The 19,673-nt window shown below is 41.9% G+C and overlaps 1 protein-coding gene and 1 long non-coding RNA gene across 4 annotated transcripts in view; one reads left to right on the top strand and one right to left on the bottom strand.

The window, feature by feature from the left end:
* Positions 1-807, bottom strand: part of PPP3R1 (protein phosphatase 3 regulatory subunit B, alpha) — a 76,357-nt gene extending 75,550 nt beyond the window's left edge. The window contains exon 1 of the mRNA XM_075925564.1: positions 766-807. Coding sequence (XP_075781679.1) covers positions 766-792 — 27 coding nt within the window. The 5' untranslated portion in view covers positions 793-807. The remainder of the gene's footprint in view (positions 1-765) is intronic.
* Positions 2-13,060, top strand: LOC112544280 (uncharacterized). 3 transcript variants are annotated; one of them, XR_012903006.1, is made up of 5 exons: positions 2-23; positions 5,620-5,648; positions 6,850-7,000; positions 8,081-8,167; positions 10,651-13,060. It is a non-coding gene; the product is annotated as an uncharacterized LOC112544280 (long non-coding RNA). The 3 variants fall into 3 exon arrangements; XR_012903005.1 differs by lacking the exon at positions 2-23 and having other exon boundaries at positions 1,443-5,648; XR_003087605.2 differs by lacking the exons at positions 2-23; positions 5,620-5,648 and having other exon boundaries at positions 5,655-7,000.
* The last annotated feature ends 6,613 nt before the right edge of the window (positions 13,061-19,673 follow it).

Below are 19,673 nucleotides of genomic sequence, written 5' to 3'. Positions count from 1 at the left end.
AGCCGCCCGGAGTTTGGTCACGTGTGAGTGTATAAAATGGAGGCTGCGGGCATGTGGCTTTCTCGTCCTCGCGGGCGGGGCAGGGATGGGTTTGTCTCAGCGCCTACTTCCTGCAGCCAGTGGAGGAAATTTCCTCGGGGGGGGGGCTGGTTGTTTTCTTTCCCCTGGGCCTGTTGCGCCCCTCCCCCCGGCATTGTGCCGCAGCGCTCTATGGCCTGTGGGGGCAACGTCTCCGGCCCTGCCCCCCCCCCGCTCCCCACGTTCCATCTCGCGCCCTGGGAGCCAGGGCTCCCTGCATGGCTGCGGGCGGGGAGGCCTGTGCTGCTGTTTGGGGCCCCTCACTCTGTGGCCTCCCTGCCCAAAACTTCTGCCCTCTGGAGCAGTGTTTCCCAAATGGGGTTCTGCCAGGAGAAACTAAGGGTTGTGTGAGAAAATGCCATTACAGTAACGTTGTATTAATTAAAAAATAATTCCTATTTAAGCATTTATTAATGCTTTGAAAATAGTTTTTGTTTGTGTTTGCTTCTATAAGCGTCGCTGTATAATGCCAGCTTAGCCAGAGCCGTGGACAATGATGTCACTACTCAGTGCTGATGTCCATCTAGACTACTTATTAGGGTTCTGCAAAATTCTTTCAAGTTTAAAAGGGTTCCATGGCTCAATTAAATTGGGAAACACTGCTCTAGATAATCTCTGGCTAAAGCTGTTTGCCTTATGTCCTGGTGCTGGTTAATGTGCAGGAGGGAAAGAATCGTCACCACCTACCACCCTAATCTTTCTGGAGGAATCCATTCAGCGGGGCTGCAGAAGTGGTTACCCCTTCAGGCTCTTATGAGTGAATGGGGACGGGGGCTAAGCGTGGTGGTTATCTTCAATTTGTAGCTACGGGAAGGATGAGCCAGTCTTGTGCTATTGGCTGACACCTCCTCTGCCTCTTCAGAGGGGTAGTGCAGTTATTCTGTAACTGGAAAAAAATAAAAACAATGAATAGTCTAGCAGTACCTTAAAGACTAACAAAATATGTAGATGGTATCATGAGCTTTTGTGGGCAAAAACCACTTGGCTGTGTCTAGACTGGCAAGTTTTTCCACAAAATCATCTGCTTTTGCGGAAAAACTTGCCAGCTATCTACACTGTCCGCTTGAATTTCCGCAAAAGCACTGATGCTCTCATGTACGATTGTCAGTGCTTTTGCGGAAAAACTATAGTGCTCCTGTTTGGGCAAAAGTCTTTTTCTGAAAGACTTTTGCGCAAAAGGGCCAGTGTAGACAGCAGAGATTTCTTTTCCACAAAAAAGCCCCGATTGCGAAAATGGTGATCGGGGCTTTTTTGCGGAAAAGCGCGTCTAGATTGGCCACGGACGCTTTTCCGCAAAAAGTGCTTTTGCGGAAAAGCATTCTGCCAATCTAGACGCTCTTTTCCGAAAATGCTTTTAACGGAAAATCATGCCAGTGTAGACGTAGCCCTTCACATGATCCCTCTTTACCATTTAGGGTAAAACTCCAACAGAGACCCTTAATAATGTTTTACTTGTAGGGTGAGTCTAGACTGGCAAGATTTTGCGCTAAAACTTGCCAGCTGTCTACACTGACTGCTTGAATTTGCGCAAGAGCACTGACTTGTAATGTACAAAGTCAGTGCTTCTTGCGCAAATACTTTCAGTCAGTGCTTTTTGCGCAAAAGCATCCGTGTAAATCTAGACAAGCTTTGCGGAAATACTTTTAACGGAAAAAACATTAAAAGTATTTCCGCAAAATCATGCCAGTCTAGACGCAGCCGTACTGTTTCTAGCCAAGTGCTTTTGGTGTGTCTTTCATATTTAATTCAATTAATTAAACAAAACTAATGTGACTGAGCTACTGGATAACTAGTGGTATTATGCCTAAAAGTGCTTATGCAACACTGTCATTTATATGGCATTTTACAAAGTGACATTCCCTGCCCTGAAGAACTTATGAATTAATTATAATGAGTAGTGCTATATAAATGCAAAATAATACATGGAATTAAGTCTTAATACCCTTTAGGGCCATCTTTTAAGACAGTGACTACTAGCCTGAATAAGATTGGTCTTCAGAAAATGACCTATTTATGCTGTAAGGAGGCTAAATAGGCCTGCTGATGCTTTATTAGGAAAGACTTTATGTAGGGTAAAGTGAAATATTAGTAAAAGTGACTTTACTTTGCATTCCTTTAGCTGCTATAGAATACAGGTGACACCTTATGGCTTTTGCTCTGCAGATAAGACCTTTTTATGTTTCCTGTCAATACAATGTGACATGGTTCTGATGAATGAGGTAGAGATATGAAAATGAGTATAAAATATTACCATATTGATATCCCTTAAGCAATGCAGAAAAGGTTACATTAATGTCGTTTTCCAGGCATTTTTATGACATCTGACTTTCAAATCAGTGCATATGTCTGGCAGGGAAAATGCAAATCTATCCTACCCTATTCAAGATGACAGATTTTTTTTAAGGGATCATTTAATTTAGGGCTAAAATAATAAATTGCAGGATTTAATAACTGAGACTAAGCTGACCAAACTGGATTGAGAATTTTCTCCCCTTCTGGTCCATTATCAAAGGAATGAATTGTCCCCTACTCTTGTCTTGCTGTCCCCTAATAACCATCAATCACGCTTTTATTTACTGGTATTCCATCATGAGGAAAAGATAAAGCAGGGGTGGGGAACCACAGGCCCGGTGGCCAGATGGAGCCCATGGCTTGTCAGGATCCAGCCCTCGGAGTTCAGGGCTTCCCCCAGCATTGGAGAACCTGCACTGGCATTCCAGCTCCCCTGTCACCACCCCCTCACGGGACTGGAGCTCATAAAATCTAATAACCTGGGCCCTCCTAAACTCTTGTGTGGGAGAAGAATGTGGGGGAATATCTTCTTTCTTCTCAGTCAGTGAGGGTTTTTTTTGTTTGTTAGCTTCTCATTTGTGTGTGGCCCCTGACTGATTTTTCTGTGGGTCAGTAGCTCCTGACCCAAAAAAGTTCCCCATCCCTGAGATAAAGGAAGTCAACAGGAGAGTTTCTCCCTTTGATCTCCCACAGTAAAGACCCGCAACAACTTGACTGAAGGTACATTGACTCCAGATAATGTATTCACATTGCTGGAGTTTCGTAAATTAGGTTGACATTGCCCCATAGCGTAGACCTGCCATTAGCGAATAAAGGCAGTAAAAGAAGAACCAAGGGTCAGCTATCCCTTTCAAGAAGAAATTAATATTTTTGAGGAAACAATGACTGGGACATGAAGTTTTATCATAGATTAGAAACTTCTGGCTAAAAAACAGGGTGGGAATAAATGGACAGTTTTGTACGTGGCCAAAGATGAACAGTGGAGTACTGTAAGTTCCACAGTAGGAATGATGTTTAACATTAGTTAATGTTCTGAGGGAAAAAATGGTGAACTGTGAGATGGCAAAATGTAGAGGATTCATTTGACTGTGTGGAAACTGACAAAGACCTATAAAAGATGGATGATGGTGACAAAATTCACTGTTGATAAAGGCAAGATCGTGCATATTGGAAGCAATTATTAAAAAGTCACACATTTCTGAATTCAAAATTAACAGCAAACAAGCAAGAGCTACCTGAATGACTAAAGAATTTTGACCTTGCCATTGTCAAAAATTCGTACTTGACTAGGTGGACCACCAATCTGATGACGTATGGGAGTTACTGAATTCATATTTTGCCACGTTCATTGTACCATGTTAATAGATACTATATGCTGTGTAACTGTGTTCTTGTAAACTAATTCAGACTCTATAACAGATAATAAAACAATCTTACATTTTATTAATGATTCTATGACTCAAAATATAGCTTTCATAGAGGCAATATTGCCGTGTAAATTTAGGCTCCCGCTTGTTTTAGAAAACAAGAGCATTAGAAATGTTTTCATGATTCTTTCAAAATTCCAAAGGAAAAAATTAGCTTCAATTTAAAATTCTGCTGTGTTTGCATCCCTAATACTGCAACCCTACATAGTACAAGAAAACCGGGAAGTGAAATTGACTAGATGCTGACTGTAACTGAAAATGAATCTGACTAGTCTAATTTTAGTGCCCAACCTGAATGAAATGAGAGAGAAGCAAATGACATTAATGAAGAGGAGTCTACGAACTTTAAAATCTTAACTGTATTCATGTAAGGTTAAGAAAACAATTAAACAGTTCAACTTATTTTTACAAATATTTTTATCCTGTAGTGCAATTGTCAGAGTTAATTGTTCAGAAGCTCTTCATCACAAGGACAAATGGGATGGCCACTAAAATGAACTAATTGCAAATTTCCATCTTTCTATTGTGCTATTCTGTGTTAAGTTACATTGGTTTTTTTTTTATGGCCTTATATTTTTTTCTTTCCTATAGTTTTTAATGTGGTATATTTGCATTAAATGGTGTATTTACCATTCTTTTAAAAGATATCAAATTACAATGCTTGTGTTTGCTAGAGGTACAGATAGTTGTTACACTGTGTACTAAACAATGAGTAGTACTCATAAATATTTTTCAGTGCATTGTTCCTTTGTGCCTCAATATCAGTCTGGGGTAGTATTTTTGCACACAGATTTATTTTAAAATATTTTTAGAACAAGCTTCAGAAAATTCCATTGCTTAACACTTTCCACTTGGTCTGAGTAAAGTTTGTTTGCTGCATAATATTTCACTTGAAACAATATATATTTTATCCTCTAACCTAACTGTCTATCCACATAGGTAAAATTAAAATTGTTCTTGCTGGGATTTTTTAGCAGAAATAATAGTGATGCAGTTTGCAGAAAGAATGCCTACTAAACTTACACAACAGAAAATCATGCATTTCCATTTTAATTAAAACTACTTCCTAAAACTTCCTGACTGCTTATCTAACTAGAATCTAGCTCGCTATTTTTCCTTATCCCCCAAATGTTAGGGAAAAAAACAGTTATGTATTTAATCAATATGTAGATTTTGAACTTTTAAAAATAAAGTCTGTTGTTTACTGGTCCCTCTGTGTTCCAAGCATATATATATATATATTTTAACATTTTGGGCTTTTTTATTACATTTTTGGGTGGTGGTTATTTACAATTTTTGAGTTTTATATAATGTTGAAAATCAAGTTTTGGGGGCTTTCTCTTTGTAGTGTAAAATATAGTATATATTACTCAATACAGTAAACTCTGTTGTAATAAGCAATATTTGTCATATTCAAACAGCACCACATTAAAGTACAGTAGGGATTATATAGTGTGCACCATCAGAGTACACAGACTAAGGCACAATATATTTGTGCCCTTTAGAAATCAGAGTATGCATTACTGCACTGTGTAGACAAACAGTTGGAAATAAATATTTCCAGTGTTTTTGTGCTTATCAGTTAAATGCCAATTTTTGATTAATTGTTTTTAGTGTGGGTTTTTTTGGTGTTTGGGATATTTTATCAGTTAAAAACCAAAATTAAGGATAAAAATAAGTCATCTGTCTTACCCTGTGCCTTGTCTCTTTACACCTCATTCCCAACTGTCACTAACTGTTTCTCATGGAACATTTACTTTTCAGCTATCCCCAGGCCTGGTTCTCCATTTAATTACATAATTTTCTCTTCTGATTCTTTAAGGGCCATAGCAGCTTTCCAGAGCCAAGCAAGTAAGCTCTTCAGGTTTTGCAGTTATGTTCTAAAATGTCTGTCATTTTTAAGAATATACAGTACTTGTTCTCAGTACCTGGCTTTTAAGACTTGTTATAGTTATTTTTAGTAAGCATTACTCTTCACCTTTACCATTGTATAAGAAACAATTAGTCATCTTATTGCAAACTGCTTTGAAGGAAATTGTTCACTGTCTACCAGCTAAAATATAAAGCAACATTTTCCCAGGGAAAGCATTTAGTAACTAAAGTGAGAAATGTCATCAGTGTTATAGTATAGTCATTAGTGCTGGCTTATTAGCCACAGCTCAGTGCATTTAGAAAGCAGCTCCCATGCATTCAGTCATCAAAACTGTCAAGCCATTTTTCTACAAATCCAATTTAGATAAATGGAATTAATGGATTATAAAATAAATCTAAATATATAGTATAAATGTTGATTGGAATACATATACAAATTGAATTGAAAATAAAAGGTTGCTTGAATGTATCTCAAATGTCAGCTTTTATCTATTCTTTTTGGCAGAAAGAAATAAAAATGTAGTCTGTCATAATATTTTTCTGGTTGCTCCGTGAAAGTCTTTGGATCATGTAACTTCTATCCAGAGTCTGGAAAGAGGATAGAAGAGATAACCCTAATGTGCAATAAGGTTCCTTCAGTTAACTGATGGCACATATCCCAGTTTTGTTGTCAGGATCATTGTTAAAATGGCTTTTTTAAAAATGGGGAAAATCTGTTTTTCTTCCAGATTAATTTAACCATAATGGATGGTGGAGGCATAGCTGTTCCAAATATAAAAGGGTATATTAACAAAACTATGATTTGGCTTAGCTGCATAGGGTTTTCACTAAATCAGTGGTTGCCAGCTTGTGGTCCTCAGACCCCTGGGGGTCCATGATGGTACTGTAGGGGGGTCTATGGAAAGTTTAAAAAAAGAAAAGTAAGGATTAGGCCTACCATGGAATTGGGACTTTCCGCCAGGTGATTCTCATCCATGGCTCACTGTTCATGACCGGCCACATACATGCTGCCTCCCGCCCTCGGGACGGGATCTTGATACTCCAGGAAGCACCATTCCTCCTCCTGCCACCAGCTGTGATGCTGTTTATGCTGCAGGCCTCTCTCCTCTCCCAGTCCCGCGGTGCGCCCAGTCTTTTCTTTTCCTTTCCTTTTTTTTCTCCCTCTGGGCTCCATGCCCAGATAAGGACGGCATGCCAGGACAGAGCTGCCTTGGGCCTTAAGACCCTCGTTGCTGTATGCTCCGTGGATGGACAGGAGATGTGCTGATGGGAGCTGAGGAAGCAGCGCAGGCCAAGAGATGTGCTGGCTGCCGCCCCGGGGGGAAGAGCAGGTCCGTATGTTTTTAACAGATTGAAAAGGGATCCATTTGCTCGAAAATGCTGGGAACGACTGCACTAAATCCATGCTAACTCTACCTGCTTTTCCTCCACCTCACTTCCTCCTTTTCCCCTGAGTCTTAAGACTTATTTAGAACTTAAACCAGCTTCCAATTCAGGTATGTGACTTAAACAAAGCTTCAAAATTGCCTAAAATCAGTAGCGTGAGAAAAGTGCACTTCCTACCTTCCATTCCTGTCTATACAGTTCTCTACACACCTCAAGAGATATTGCTGGTTTCCCCAGAACAAGCAAGTGGAAACAGTCCTTTGGAGAAGCCATTGAGTTTTTCAGTGGAACTTGAGACTGGGTTTGTGATGGCATAATGGCTTAATATTGCAACCACTTCAACTGCCTACCAGCTTATAATAATAGGTGACTGATTGCATATCTTTAGTAGGAACCCAGTTATAATTTGCTGATTTTCAAAAAGCATCTGTTCTGGAGAGCTCTGCCAAAAACTGTGGGAGTCCCTCAGTACTCTAGTACTATCACAGAGGAAGCATTTTTTTTAATTGATAAGGACAAATGCTGCAATCAGTAAATCACTTTGTCCTTTTACCAATGCATCTAGATAGTGTAGGCTGGCTCTTACATGTTACCTGCAGAGATTTTTTTTTTATTTTGTTGTGTTTGGACTTTGATTTTGAGAAATCATTTATGTTTGGGTATAAGCCATAAGATGCTAAATCTTAACCTACAGCAATTGGCCACACAGCATAGGTAGGTCTCTTGCATGGCAAATCATTAATGGACTTTCAATATATGCACTCTCCAGCCTTGTGCAAAATAAAAACAATTTGAGTTTTAAAATGGCATTTTTTCATTTTGTTTCTTAGGATACAACCATTGCTACTTGTACTAGCTGCCTGGGTCAGGTTCCAGGCAGTGCAAAGTTTGGAAGAGATAGTGAGACAAATACCAACCATTTAGTTTTTGGTTTATTGTGAAACAATGGAAGATGGGCTAAAGCTATTCCAAAAGGGGACCATTAAGATAGCAAACAAACTGAAAGCCTTTCTTTTACTTTCCAGGAAATGGGGGAGAGGTTGGAAACAATTTGAAGTGGAATAATGCAAAGTGATTAGTTGCAGAAGACAATGAACAGACAATCTCAAAAGGTGCTTCTAAATATAGAGAGGAGGCAGTTGTAGATCATGCCCAGAGTAGCAGTTGATTAGTACTGATTCCAAATCATGGAAATTAGCAAAAATAAATTGAGTTGGTGGAAGCCGATTGATTTCAATAAAGATACACTAACAGATAACTTAATTGGAAATTAATGAAAACTAAGTGCTGCATTTACTGAAATAGAGAAATATTAAAAGGCATTCTGATGTACTATATTAATAAAAATACTCATTACCAAAACTGAACTGTATTAGAATGCCCATTATTGAACGGGATTTGCATACCCGGAGCAGCACTCCAAAAGGGCTTTGCAACGCAGAGCCGGGGATCAGCCGGGCACTCTAGCTAATCCCTCGTTCCACTTGCTCTGCCCCTTTGAAATGCCGAGGCAAGGCAGCATTAACACCTGCGATTAACACGTTCAATTTTTTAACGTGTTAATCCTGTTAATCACAGGGGTTAATGCAGGTCAATTGACAGCCCTAATAAATATATTAGAAGCAAGGGGAAGACCAAGGAAAGGGTAGGCCCGTTGCTCAGTGAGGAGGGAGAAACAATAACAGGAAACTTGGAAATGGCAGTGATGCTTTAATGATTTCTTTGATTCAGTCTTCACCAGGAAGTCTGATGATGAAGGAATGCCTAACATAGTGAATGCTAGTGGGAATGGGGTAGGTTTAGAAGATAAAATAAAAAAAATAATAAGTTGAAAATTACTTACAATAGTTAGATGTCTGCAAGTTACTAGGACCTGATGAAATGCATCCTAGAATACTCAAGGAGCTGATGGAGGTATCTGAGCCTGTAGCTATCATCTTTGAAAAATCATGAAAGTCCAAAGAGATTCTATTAGACTAGAAAAGGGCAAATATAGCACCCATCTATAAAAAGGGAAATATGAACAACCCAGGAAACTACAGACCGGTCAATTTAACTTCTGTGCCAGGGAAGATAATAGAGCAAGTAATTAAGGAATTCATCCGCAAATATCTGGAAGACAATAAGGTGATCAGAAACAGAAAGCATTGATTTGTAAAGAACAAATCATGTCAAACTAATCTGATAGCTTTCTTTGATAGGACGAGTCTTGTGGATAAGTGAGAAGCGGTGGACATGGTATACCTAGACTTTAGTAAGGCATTTGATATGGTCTCGCATGATCTTCTTAGCAATAAACTAGGCAAATACAAATACCACTTATATGGGGCTACTATAAGGTGGGTGCATAACTGGCTGGATAACTATTCTCAGAGAGTAGTTATTAACGGTTCACAGTCATGCTGGAAGGGTATAACAAGTGGGTTTCCTTAGGGGTCTGTTTTGGAACTGGTTCTGTTCAATATCTTCATCAATGATTTAGATATTGGCATACAGAATACTCTTATTAAGTTTGCAGATGACACCAAGCTGCTTGGGGTTGCAACTGCTTTGGAGGATAGGGTCATAATTCAAAACGATCTGGACAAACTAGAGAAATGGTCTGAGATAAATAGGATGAAGTTTAATAAAGACAAATGCAAAGTACTCCACTTAGGAAGGAACAATCAGTTTTACACATACAGAATGGGAAGCGACTGTCTAGGAAGGAGTACTGCAGAAAGGGATTTAGGTGTCATAGTAGACCACAAGCTAAATGTGAGTCAACAGTGTGCCGCTGTTGCAAAAAAAGCATGATTCTGGGATGTATTAACAGGAGTGTTGTGAGCAAGACACGAGAAGTCATTCTTCCGCTCTTCTCTGTGCTGATTAGGCCTCAGTTGGAGTCTTGTGTCCAGTTCTGGACACCACATTTCACGAAAGATGTGGAGAAATTGGAGAAAGTCCAGAGAAGAGCAAAACAAGAATGATTAAAGGTCTAGAGCCATGTTTCTCAAACTGTGGGTCCCGACCCCTCGGGGGGGGGGGTCATGAGCACCTTAGAGGGGGGGTCACAGTATCACAAAGTTTGAGAACCCCTGATCTAGAGAACATTAGCTAAGAGGGAAGACTAAAAGGACTGGGTTTGTTTAGTTAGGAAAGGAGAAGACTGAGAGGGGACATGATAGTGGTTTTCAGGTATCTAAAATGTCACAAGGAGGAGGGAGACAAATTGTTCTCTCTGGCCTCTGAGGATAGGGCAAGAATCAATGGATTTAAACTGCAGCAAGGGAGGTATTAGGTTGGACGTTAGGAAAAACTTCCTGTCAGGGTAGTTAAACACTGGAATAAATTGCCTAGGGAGGTTGTGAAATCTCCATCTCTGGAGATATTTAAGAACAGATTTGACAAGACATCTGTCAGGGATGGACTAGAGACGGTGCTTGGTCCTGCCTTGATGGCATGGGACTAGAACCAGTTCTAGTGTTTTATGATTATATGATTCTATGCCTGTTAAAAAAAATGTATTAATTACATTTGTGACTGAATGCCTTGGAGAGAATTTTATGTCTTCTTTTCTGTTTTACCCACATTCTTACATATATTTCTCTGATAGTACTCTCAGATGATGACCCAGCACGTTTGTTTTAAGAACACTTTCACGGTAGATTGGACAAAATGCAAAGAAGGTACTAACGTGAGATTTCTAAAAACAGCCACTACACTTGACTCAAGTCTTAAGAATCTGAAGTGCCATCCAAAATAGAAGGATGAGATGTGCAGAATGCTTTCAGAAGTCTTAAAAGAGCAACACTCTGATGCAGAAACTATAGAACATGAACCACCAAAAAAGAAAATCAAACATCTGTTAGTGGCATCTGACTCAGATGTTGAAAATGAACATGTGCCAGTCCACTCTGCTTTGGATCATTATTGAGCAGAACCTGTCATCAGCATGGAAGCATGTCCTCTGGGACAGTGGTTGAAGCATGAAGGGGCACATGAACATTTAACATATCTGTCACACAAATACCTCGCATGCTTGCTATAGAAGTGCCATGTGAATGTCTGTTCTCACTTTCAGGTGACATTATAGACAAGAAGTAGGAAGCATTAACTCCTGCAAATTGTAACCCAACTTGTTTGAGCAATTGGGTGAACAATTAGGACTGAGTGGATTTGTAGGTTCTGAATATTTTTGTACATAGTTCAGTTCAACTTTCATGATAAAGAGATTGCATTGCTGTACTTGTATTAGGTGAATTGAAAAATACGATTTATTTTGTTTTTTACAATGCAAATATTTGTAATCATATACATAAATTAAACATTGTGCACTTTGCATTTTGTGTTCTAGTTAAAATAAATATATTTGGAAATATACAAGATAGAATATAATCTAATTAAATATTTAGCTATTATTTTAACAGTGCAATTAATTGCATGATTAATTGCAAGTTTTAATCACACAATCAATTATGATTAATTTGTTATTGTTTGATGGTCCTAATTAAAATAAAACTCTCCATCATCAAAAAAGCAGTTTTTGGAGTCTTCTATACCAGTGCTAGAAGTGATTGGTTGCTGCCAATTTGGAGTCTACTGCAGTACCAATAATAAATCCATAAGGCAGGGCAATAACTCATCCCAACATATGTATTCATCCCCCAACTTGCCTGAGAAATACATAAGAACCTGTATTTTGACCGATGAATAAATAACTTTGCATGAATTACTGCTTAGGTCACAGATTCTGCTCCATGTTGTAGGACAGAATGGGAGTTTTAAATGGGCAAATCTGACAACTTAAATGGGAGTTTTAAATGGGCAAATCTAACAACAAATCACAACTCTAACTGGGCAAATCACTGACTTTTCAGTTTGCTGGAAATTCAAAAAAAATCAGATAAAAATGGTTTGACTCAAAAACTGCATTTTTTTGACAAATTGAAATTTTTTTTAAAAATAGTTTTGAATCAAACAAAATGAAAAATGGAAGGACCCAAAAATGTGTGGAGATGTCATGATACTTCCATTCTTTTTCACTACTTTACTCCTGCTTGGTTCCACTGAAGAAACTAGAACTATATCTCCACTTTCTGGATGAACAACGCACTGGTGATCGATCTTTTCAGGTTTGATTTAGCAGGTCTAGTAAAAACTTGCTAAATCAATTGCTGAGGGATGCCTATTGGTGCCAGTACTTCTTGCTGTCACGAGGAGTAGGGGAAGTTAATGAGAATGTTTCTCCCATCCACCTCTCGCTGTGGAGATGGAGCAAAATTCGGCTTAAGATACATCAACTCCAACTACTTTATTTACATTATTGGAGTTGTGTACCTTAAGTCAACCTTGTGGGTGTAGTGTAGCCCTGGCCTAGGACTACTTGATATGAAAGGCACTTTTCAACTTGAATAAGGGTAGCAAAATGTGGTATAAATGCTGACACTTAAAGGAGTTTGACGAATTGCTGTAAAAGTTCACAATTACATTCCACTTCATGTTTTAGAATTGTACAACTAGTTCTTTATTATTACCTGTTACATGTTGTCAGTGTATTCATTGCTACTCTAGACTCAGAAGATAGAGTCTTTGACATAAGGAATTCATAGTTTAAATGCTAAGCATGAAACCTTAGCTCCAATAGGGCCAAAATTTCACCTTAAATCTTTACTAGACAATCCGTTGTTTGCTTATATTCATAGTGTAAAACAATGCATTAAATCAGGACTTCTCAAACTTCATTGCACCATGACCCCGTAATGACAACCAAAATTACAACATGACTCTAGGAGGGGGAACTAAAGCTTGAACCTGCCTGAGCCCAAAACTCAAGGGCTTCAGCCCCAAGTGGAGGTGGGGGTGGGGAGGCCTGAAGCTTCAGTTTTGGCCCCGGCTGGTGGGGCTTTGGTGATGGGCCCCAGCAAGTATAACACCAGTGCAACAGCCCCATTTTGGGGTCCTGATCCACATTTGAGAACCATTGTATTAAGTGAAAGATTTTAGAAACCTAGACTAAATCTGGCCCCGGGTAAAATTCTACAGATACTCTAACAAAAAATAAAGTTGCAGCAGATGACTTCTTAGGAGACATTAGGATGGAATGAAATGAGGCAGTTCATCAGCTGGCAATATTTGGGTTTTATTTTGTAAGGTATATTCCTCCTGTTGTTGCTTATAAAACATTTGTTTCATATTACTGTATAAAACTTCTAGCTGTGGTTCCTCTCTGCAGCAATTCAGCCCTGAAAGTCATTTCCCTGCCTAATTTTAGTTTAATATTTCTCTAAACTAAAGCATTCCTTAATGGTTCTGGTGAATATTTTTATGGGTTCAAGTTGTCCTGTTTTCAAAATGGATTTGCATGTATTTTTTATAAAAATAAATACATTCAGCCAAATATCCATTGTGAAAGGCATGGTAAAAGACTCAAAAGAAGAAAATACTCACCGGATACAACTTATTGGCAGGTAATTTACCCAGCAAACAGAAGTCACTTGTACTATATGAATTTATGGGCCAGATCTTCAGTTGTATAAAACAATGTAGTTTGATTGAAACCTGTGGAACTACATTAATTTATAGGAACTGAGAATTTGACCTGAGATCTTTAATGATTTGGGGGGAGATTTTCCAAAGAGTTTAAAAGATTAAGTCCCATTGATTCTCTTAGGGTACGTCTACACTACAGCGCTAGTTCGAACTAACTTAGTTCGAATTAGTTAATTCGAACTAAGCTAGTTCGAACTAACGCATCTAGAACTAAAAACTAGTTCGAACTAGCGTTTTGCTAGTTCGAACTAGCAAGTCCACATTGAGTGGACTCTGAACAGGGCTTAAGGATGGCCGGAAGCAGTGCCGGCAGGGCATAAAAGGAGGGCTTAGAGCATGGAGATGCTGTCTCAAGCTAGCCGAGGGCTGCGCTTAAAGGGTCCCGACCCCCACCCCGGACACACAGTTCTAAGGGGTGCCCCGCTTGCAAAGAAGTTCTGGCTTGGAGTGCCCTGAGTGCCCACACTGGGCACATCACACCACTCGGCCATCAGCCCGGCTGCACTTGCCACAGGCTGCCATGTGGGGAGAGGGAGTAATTGGGGGGCTGCAGGAGAGCTTCCACCACCAGAAGCCCGCAGAGCCAGTCCAGTCCTCCCCAATCCCTCACTAGTTAATTTGACCCCAAATAAAATCGACACGGAGCTTATTTTTTCAAAAACAAAATGTGTTGTATTGTCTCTGCAGGGCAGGGGAAGGGTGGGAGTGGGGGTGGGGGTGGGGGAGAAAGGGTGTTGGGGGAAAGGCAGAGAGGGGTGATGCACAGGGCCCTAGTGGGGAGGCCCAGGGGAGAGTGTCACTGGGGTTCTTGTGAGAAACTCTCCCTTAGGGCTGCCTGGATGCTCATGGCCCCTTGATGGGCCTGCCAGATGGCAGCTGTGCACGGCTGCTCAGAGGCCCTGCCAATGCGGTCAGCCTCTGCCCCCGACCCTGGCAGGAATGTCTCCCTCTTCAACTTACAAATATTGTGGAGTACACAACATGCAACCTCCATGTGTGGGATGTTCTGCTCCCCAACATCCAGCCGGGTGAGGAGGCATTTGAACCGCACCTTCTGATGCCAGAAGGGACCTTCAACAACCATTCAGGCCCTGCTGAGCCTGGTGTTGAACTGTTCCTTAGATTGGTCAAGGTGGCTGGAGTAGGGCTTCATGAGCCAGGGCAAGAGAGGGTGGGTTGCGTCCCGCAACTGATGATGGGGCTGGGGAAAAATGTTCCAGCGTGTAGCTTCTGGAACATACTGGAGTTGCGGAAAATGCAGGTGTTGTGTGCCTTTCCTGACCACCCAATGTAGATGTCCGTAAACTGGCCCCAGTGGTCCGTGATGGCCTGCAAGACCATCAAGAAGTATCCCTTCCGGTTTATATACTCTGATGCCCAGTGACTGGGGGACTGGATGGGGATGTGGATGCTGTCAATTGCCCGCCCCCACAGTTGGGGAAGCCCATGTAGGCAAAGCTGGCCATGATGGCGCCCACGTCACTGAGGTTGATGACCCTGCACAGTAAGATGGTGTTGAAGGAGACCAAAAACCAAACAAACAGAGAATCACAGAGTGGCCAGAGCTCTCGGGAAGTTCCCAAGCCAAACCCCTCTTTCCCCACACACACTAGGAGCAACGCACTCCCACACTTACCCAATCCCTCAGCAGGGCTTTGTGAGTAGGGTTGTCAGGTGCAGGGGCGGCCCGTGAGCCTAGACGAGCAGCCTAGGGCGCCAGCTGCTGCAGCCGGCCTCAGGCCGCTCCTGCCAGGTGTCCAGTTTTCTACCGGACAGTCAGGTATTTGCACCGTCTGTCCAGTAGAAAAATTCAGAAAATACCGGACATGTCCAGTATTTTCTGAATTCCCGGCTGGGTGCCGGACGGAAGCCTGGTAGGGGTGGGTGAGTGACTGGGATTGGCACTGGGAGCCCTGTGGTCACGTGCAAAAGCCGGGTGGGGTAGGGCGGGGGATGGGATTCCCAGTCACTCCCCCCACCCGGCTTCTGAACACAGCCAGAGGCTCCCCCTTCCTCTGGGCCTCCCGCTCCTCCTGTCCAGCCCCGTGGCCCCTGCCCCCTCCAGCTCTGCTTCCCCCCCCCTTCCTCCCAGCCAGCCCTGTGGCCCCCGGACAACCCCCCGTGCCAGCTCTGCTTCCCATCCCTCCCTCCGTCTAGCCCTGTAGCCCCCGGACCTCCCCCCACCAGCTCTGCTTCTTGCCCTGCCCACCTCCCAGCCAGCCCCGCCCCCTCCTGGCCGATTCTCTCTCCCCTGCCCCCAGCCCACGATCAAGTGTGTCCGTTTTTTTGGCAGGGTCTACCTGGCAACCCTATTTGTGAGGGCAGCACTGAAGAAACCTCCTGGGGAGGGGCTTGTACCACCACCACTCCCCCCCCCCACTTCCCTAGGGAACCCCATTCCAGCAGTCCACCCCTTGCTGGGACAGTAGCCCAAGAGCACCATACCTGCATGAGCGGGGCCCTGACTTTCAATCTCCCCATTACGAACTGGTTCCTGACAGATTGATAGCTGTCTAGTGTGGCGAGCTTCCATAGGGCTATGGTGACCCGCTTCTGGAGGGGAATGTGAGTGTCCTATTGCCTGAGGGCAGGGACAAGCCACTCGCAGAGCTCCAGAAAGGTTTCCTTCCTCATCTGAAAATTCTGGAGCCACTGCTGGGTGCCCCACTGCTCCATGACGAGATGGCCCCACCTGTCGGCCCTGGTGTCCAGACTCCAGAAGTGGCGGCACACAGTGTGCAGGGGAGGGTGGGCAGGATCCCACAGCATGTGCCATGCCTTCAGAGAAGCGAGGAGGGTCTCCAAGAGGAGCAAAGGGTTGGGTTCCTGCAGGGCCTGGGCTGCAGCCTGCAGAAACTGCTGCATGAGGTGCAGCTCTGGCTCCATAGCTGGATTGCCGAGGTGTCCACCAGGACAGCCACAGTAGGCAAGAGAAAAGACTTTGCTGTCCCTCCAGGAGGAAGGCAAAGGAAAAAAACCTGAGACATGGCTGTAGGGGGGAGGGAGGGGGGGGAGGGAGGGGTCCATTTAAGCAAGAGCCTCAGATGGCCTCAGGCAGCAGCTCCAGGAAGTAACGGCTGTCCTGATGCCCTGCCTGAAGTGGCTCCGAGTGGCCTTAAATGCAAGTTAGTATCCAAACAGTGTGGACACTCTATGTTGAAATATCTAAGTGCTATTTCAATGAGCTTTTGGTGTGTAGATGTGCTGTTTTGGAATATTTCTTCTGGAATATCTTATTCTGAAATAAATGTGCAGTGTAGACATAATCTAAGCGATTTTGACTCCCCTAGACAGCTTTCAAAATCTTAATCTTTGTTTTTCAAGTAAGGAACAAAATCAGTTTGACTAGTTTCTGTCTTCTAAAATAATTGTAACAGAATTCAGGGGTTACAAACAAGCAGTCTGTAAATCACAAGTCACATTGAATAGCTTCATATTGAGTTGACTAGGTTGTTTTTGTTTTTGTTTTTTTTAAATCCATGTATTAGGTCAATTGCTATGTTCAAAGTTTTATTAATAATCAAATTGAACTTCTGTTGCTACTCTGGACATTTCAATTTATGAAATATCAGTAACTGATGTAATTATGGAGAAAAAAACTGGATAACTAAGCCAACTTTACACAGCTGTCCTTTTCCCACTGGGACCTATTAAGAGCTATACAAACAAGACAGTCGTGCTTTGCTGCTTAGCTTGACTTAGCATCATATGATGGGCTCATATGGTCTTGTCTGAAATTATGCTGTCCTTGTTTGGTTTTTTTGTATCCTTTTACCATGCCACAGTTTACAACCATGTTACATAATTACAGTGTTGTAATACTAATAATCAGAGATTAGGGGAAGGTGCCCAATAGTTCAATGTGTTCTAAATTATAGGGGATATTTAAAAACCAGCAAAGTGATATTGAATTTGGTATTGTGAGATTCCATGTTTCATGTCTCAATTGTATTTATATAAAATATATTCAGTTTACAACATTTTTGCCCCTTTGGTGCTTGTCCTTGCAAACCCAGCCTGAGATCTGAAAGTCAAACTGTTCTCCTAGTTGCATGTATCAACACTCAGTTTCAGCAGACCAAATTCTGCCTTTAGTTGCACCTTTATGATTGTATTGATTTCAAATCCAGAATTCAGTTGCACAGGTGTAAATAAAGACAGCGTTTGGCCTACAGTCAAAACTAAGTTAGCAATTCTGTTGATAATGCATAAAATATAATAAGATCTGGCTCTTACTTATAGCTTTTTGTCTCTGAAGAAATGACGGGACAAAAAAAAAAGCAGTAAAATCTCTTATTTTTAAAATTACTAGGGGCTGTGCCCTCTGCTTGCTATGCTCACCAATCCCCCTTTCTCTGGCAGCTTTCACTTTGCTGATGACATCATTCTGTTGCCTGGCAGGAACGTTCCGTCTTCCAGCAGGAAAAACTTTTGTATATATATAGAGAGAGAATTTTGAGTATGTACAGGGACACAGCTATTTTTGCACAACTTGTAAAAAATTAAGATTGTAAGACCTATGGCACACAGGGACTATCTTTTTACTTCATGTCTGTACAGTGCTTAGCACAACTGGGCCTTGATCCCTGATTGGGGATATATAATAATCAACAATAACACACTTACTGTTCTGAGTAGAGGTATGCTTTAAATTCTTGCAAAACTCAAAACTATAGGTTCCGGCAGCTTGAATCCAAAATGGGTTATAAATATTTACTTTATGATGAATTCATAATCCACATGGGAAGCTAGTGCCTTGGTATACTTTACAACATCACATACAAAATATGTTTACTCTGATATTTTGAATTTACTACTACAGCAAACCTCCGGAGCATAGTCTTCTCTCTGTGTGCCTGTGTTATTCCCATTAGTGATCATGAGAATTAGCCACATGCATCAAGAGGAGAAAATACCCATTAGAATAGAACCTAGACCAAAGGGAATGTAAAACCCCTTAGCTGATAGATGTTGGGAACAGAGCAGCTTAAGCCTAATTCCCACTTGATGTGACGTCACTGAATTTTGAGATGTAAAGAGAAATTCACCAAGGGACAGCAGTGAAAGTAGATACTATGAAAACTAATACAGTGGCTGATGACTGCACTGTCAAAGTATTTCAAGCTATGTTTGACTCTCATTAAAGCTGAGCATCTCTTGAGGTCGGATTGGTGATTGGTTATCCAAGGAGAGCTCTCTCTGTTTATTCCATTTCCAGTATATTTTCAATTCAGACATTAATTCTTTGCATCATTACTTGAAATTGGATTTTTCCTCAGGACATGTGCTACCATTGAGATTTAGCGTTTTAAGAAATAAAAAATAGCTAGCTATCTGGATTCTGGTTAGACTAATTTGATTCAAGTGACTGAGCTGATAGTGCTAGATTTGTCTGGTTCTGGACTGTGGTGTTAGAGGTTTCTCCTCACATAACAATTGTGTTATTAAGGAATGTGAAGGTATCAATATTAAAGGAGTAGCATAACACATACATGCAAGAAGACAGAGCTGCATGTTTAATCTCAACTTTCATATATCCTGAGTTCTGAGTACTTAACCTCTATATGAGGCTACTAGAAGTCTTACTTGGCATTGCCCAGGTCCTTCAGAGCAGGGTGCTGGCAGTGGGGGGTGTGGGGCTGTGTGCAGGAGTCAGGGCAAGGCTTTGAGGATATGGGGGAGGGCAGAACAGGAGGCTGGGGGTATGGGAGTTCCAGGAGTCAGTGTGGGGGGTTGAGGAGGGGTTAGGGCAGAGAGCTGGGGATGTGAGAGTGAGGGTTGGAGGGTGAGGAGTGTCTCAGAGCAGGTGTCCCAGCTGACAGGGGCCTTTTCTCTCCCCCCAGCTCTGGCCCTGGCTGGCAGGGGCCTTCCCCCACTATCTGGCAGTGTTTTCTCTCTCCCTCCCCCCACTTTTTGTTGTGATGGTACACACTGGTACGGTGTACGGTCACCTTTTTTTGGGAGCACTCACTGCTTTCCCCTGGCATAGCCCCCAGCTGGCCCTGGGAGCACTCATGCAGTGCCGGATGGAAGCCGGAAGGGGCCATGACCGCATTTTGTACCGGCACCTTTTTTTTAAAAAAAACA

This window comes from Pelodiscus sinensis, chromosome 3 (genome assembly GCF_049634645.1).
Source record: "Pelodiscus sinensis isolate JC-2024 chromosome 3, ASM4963464v1, whole genome shotgun sequence".
Taxonomy (NCBI): domain Eukaryota; kingdom Metazoa; phylum Chordata; order Testudines; family Trionychidae; genus Pelodiscus; species Pelodiscus sinensis.
This window is presented reverse-complemented; position numbering and strand designations above follow the sequence as displayed.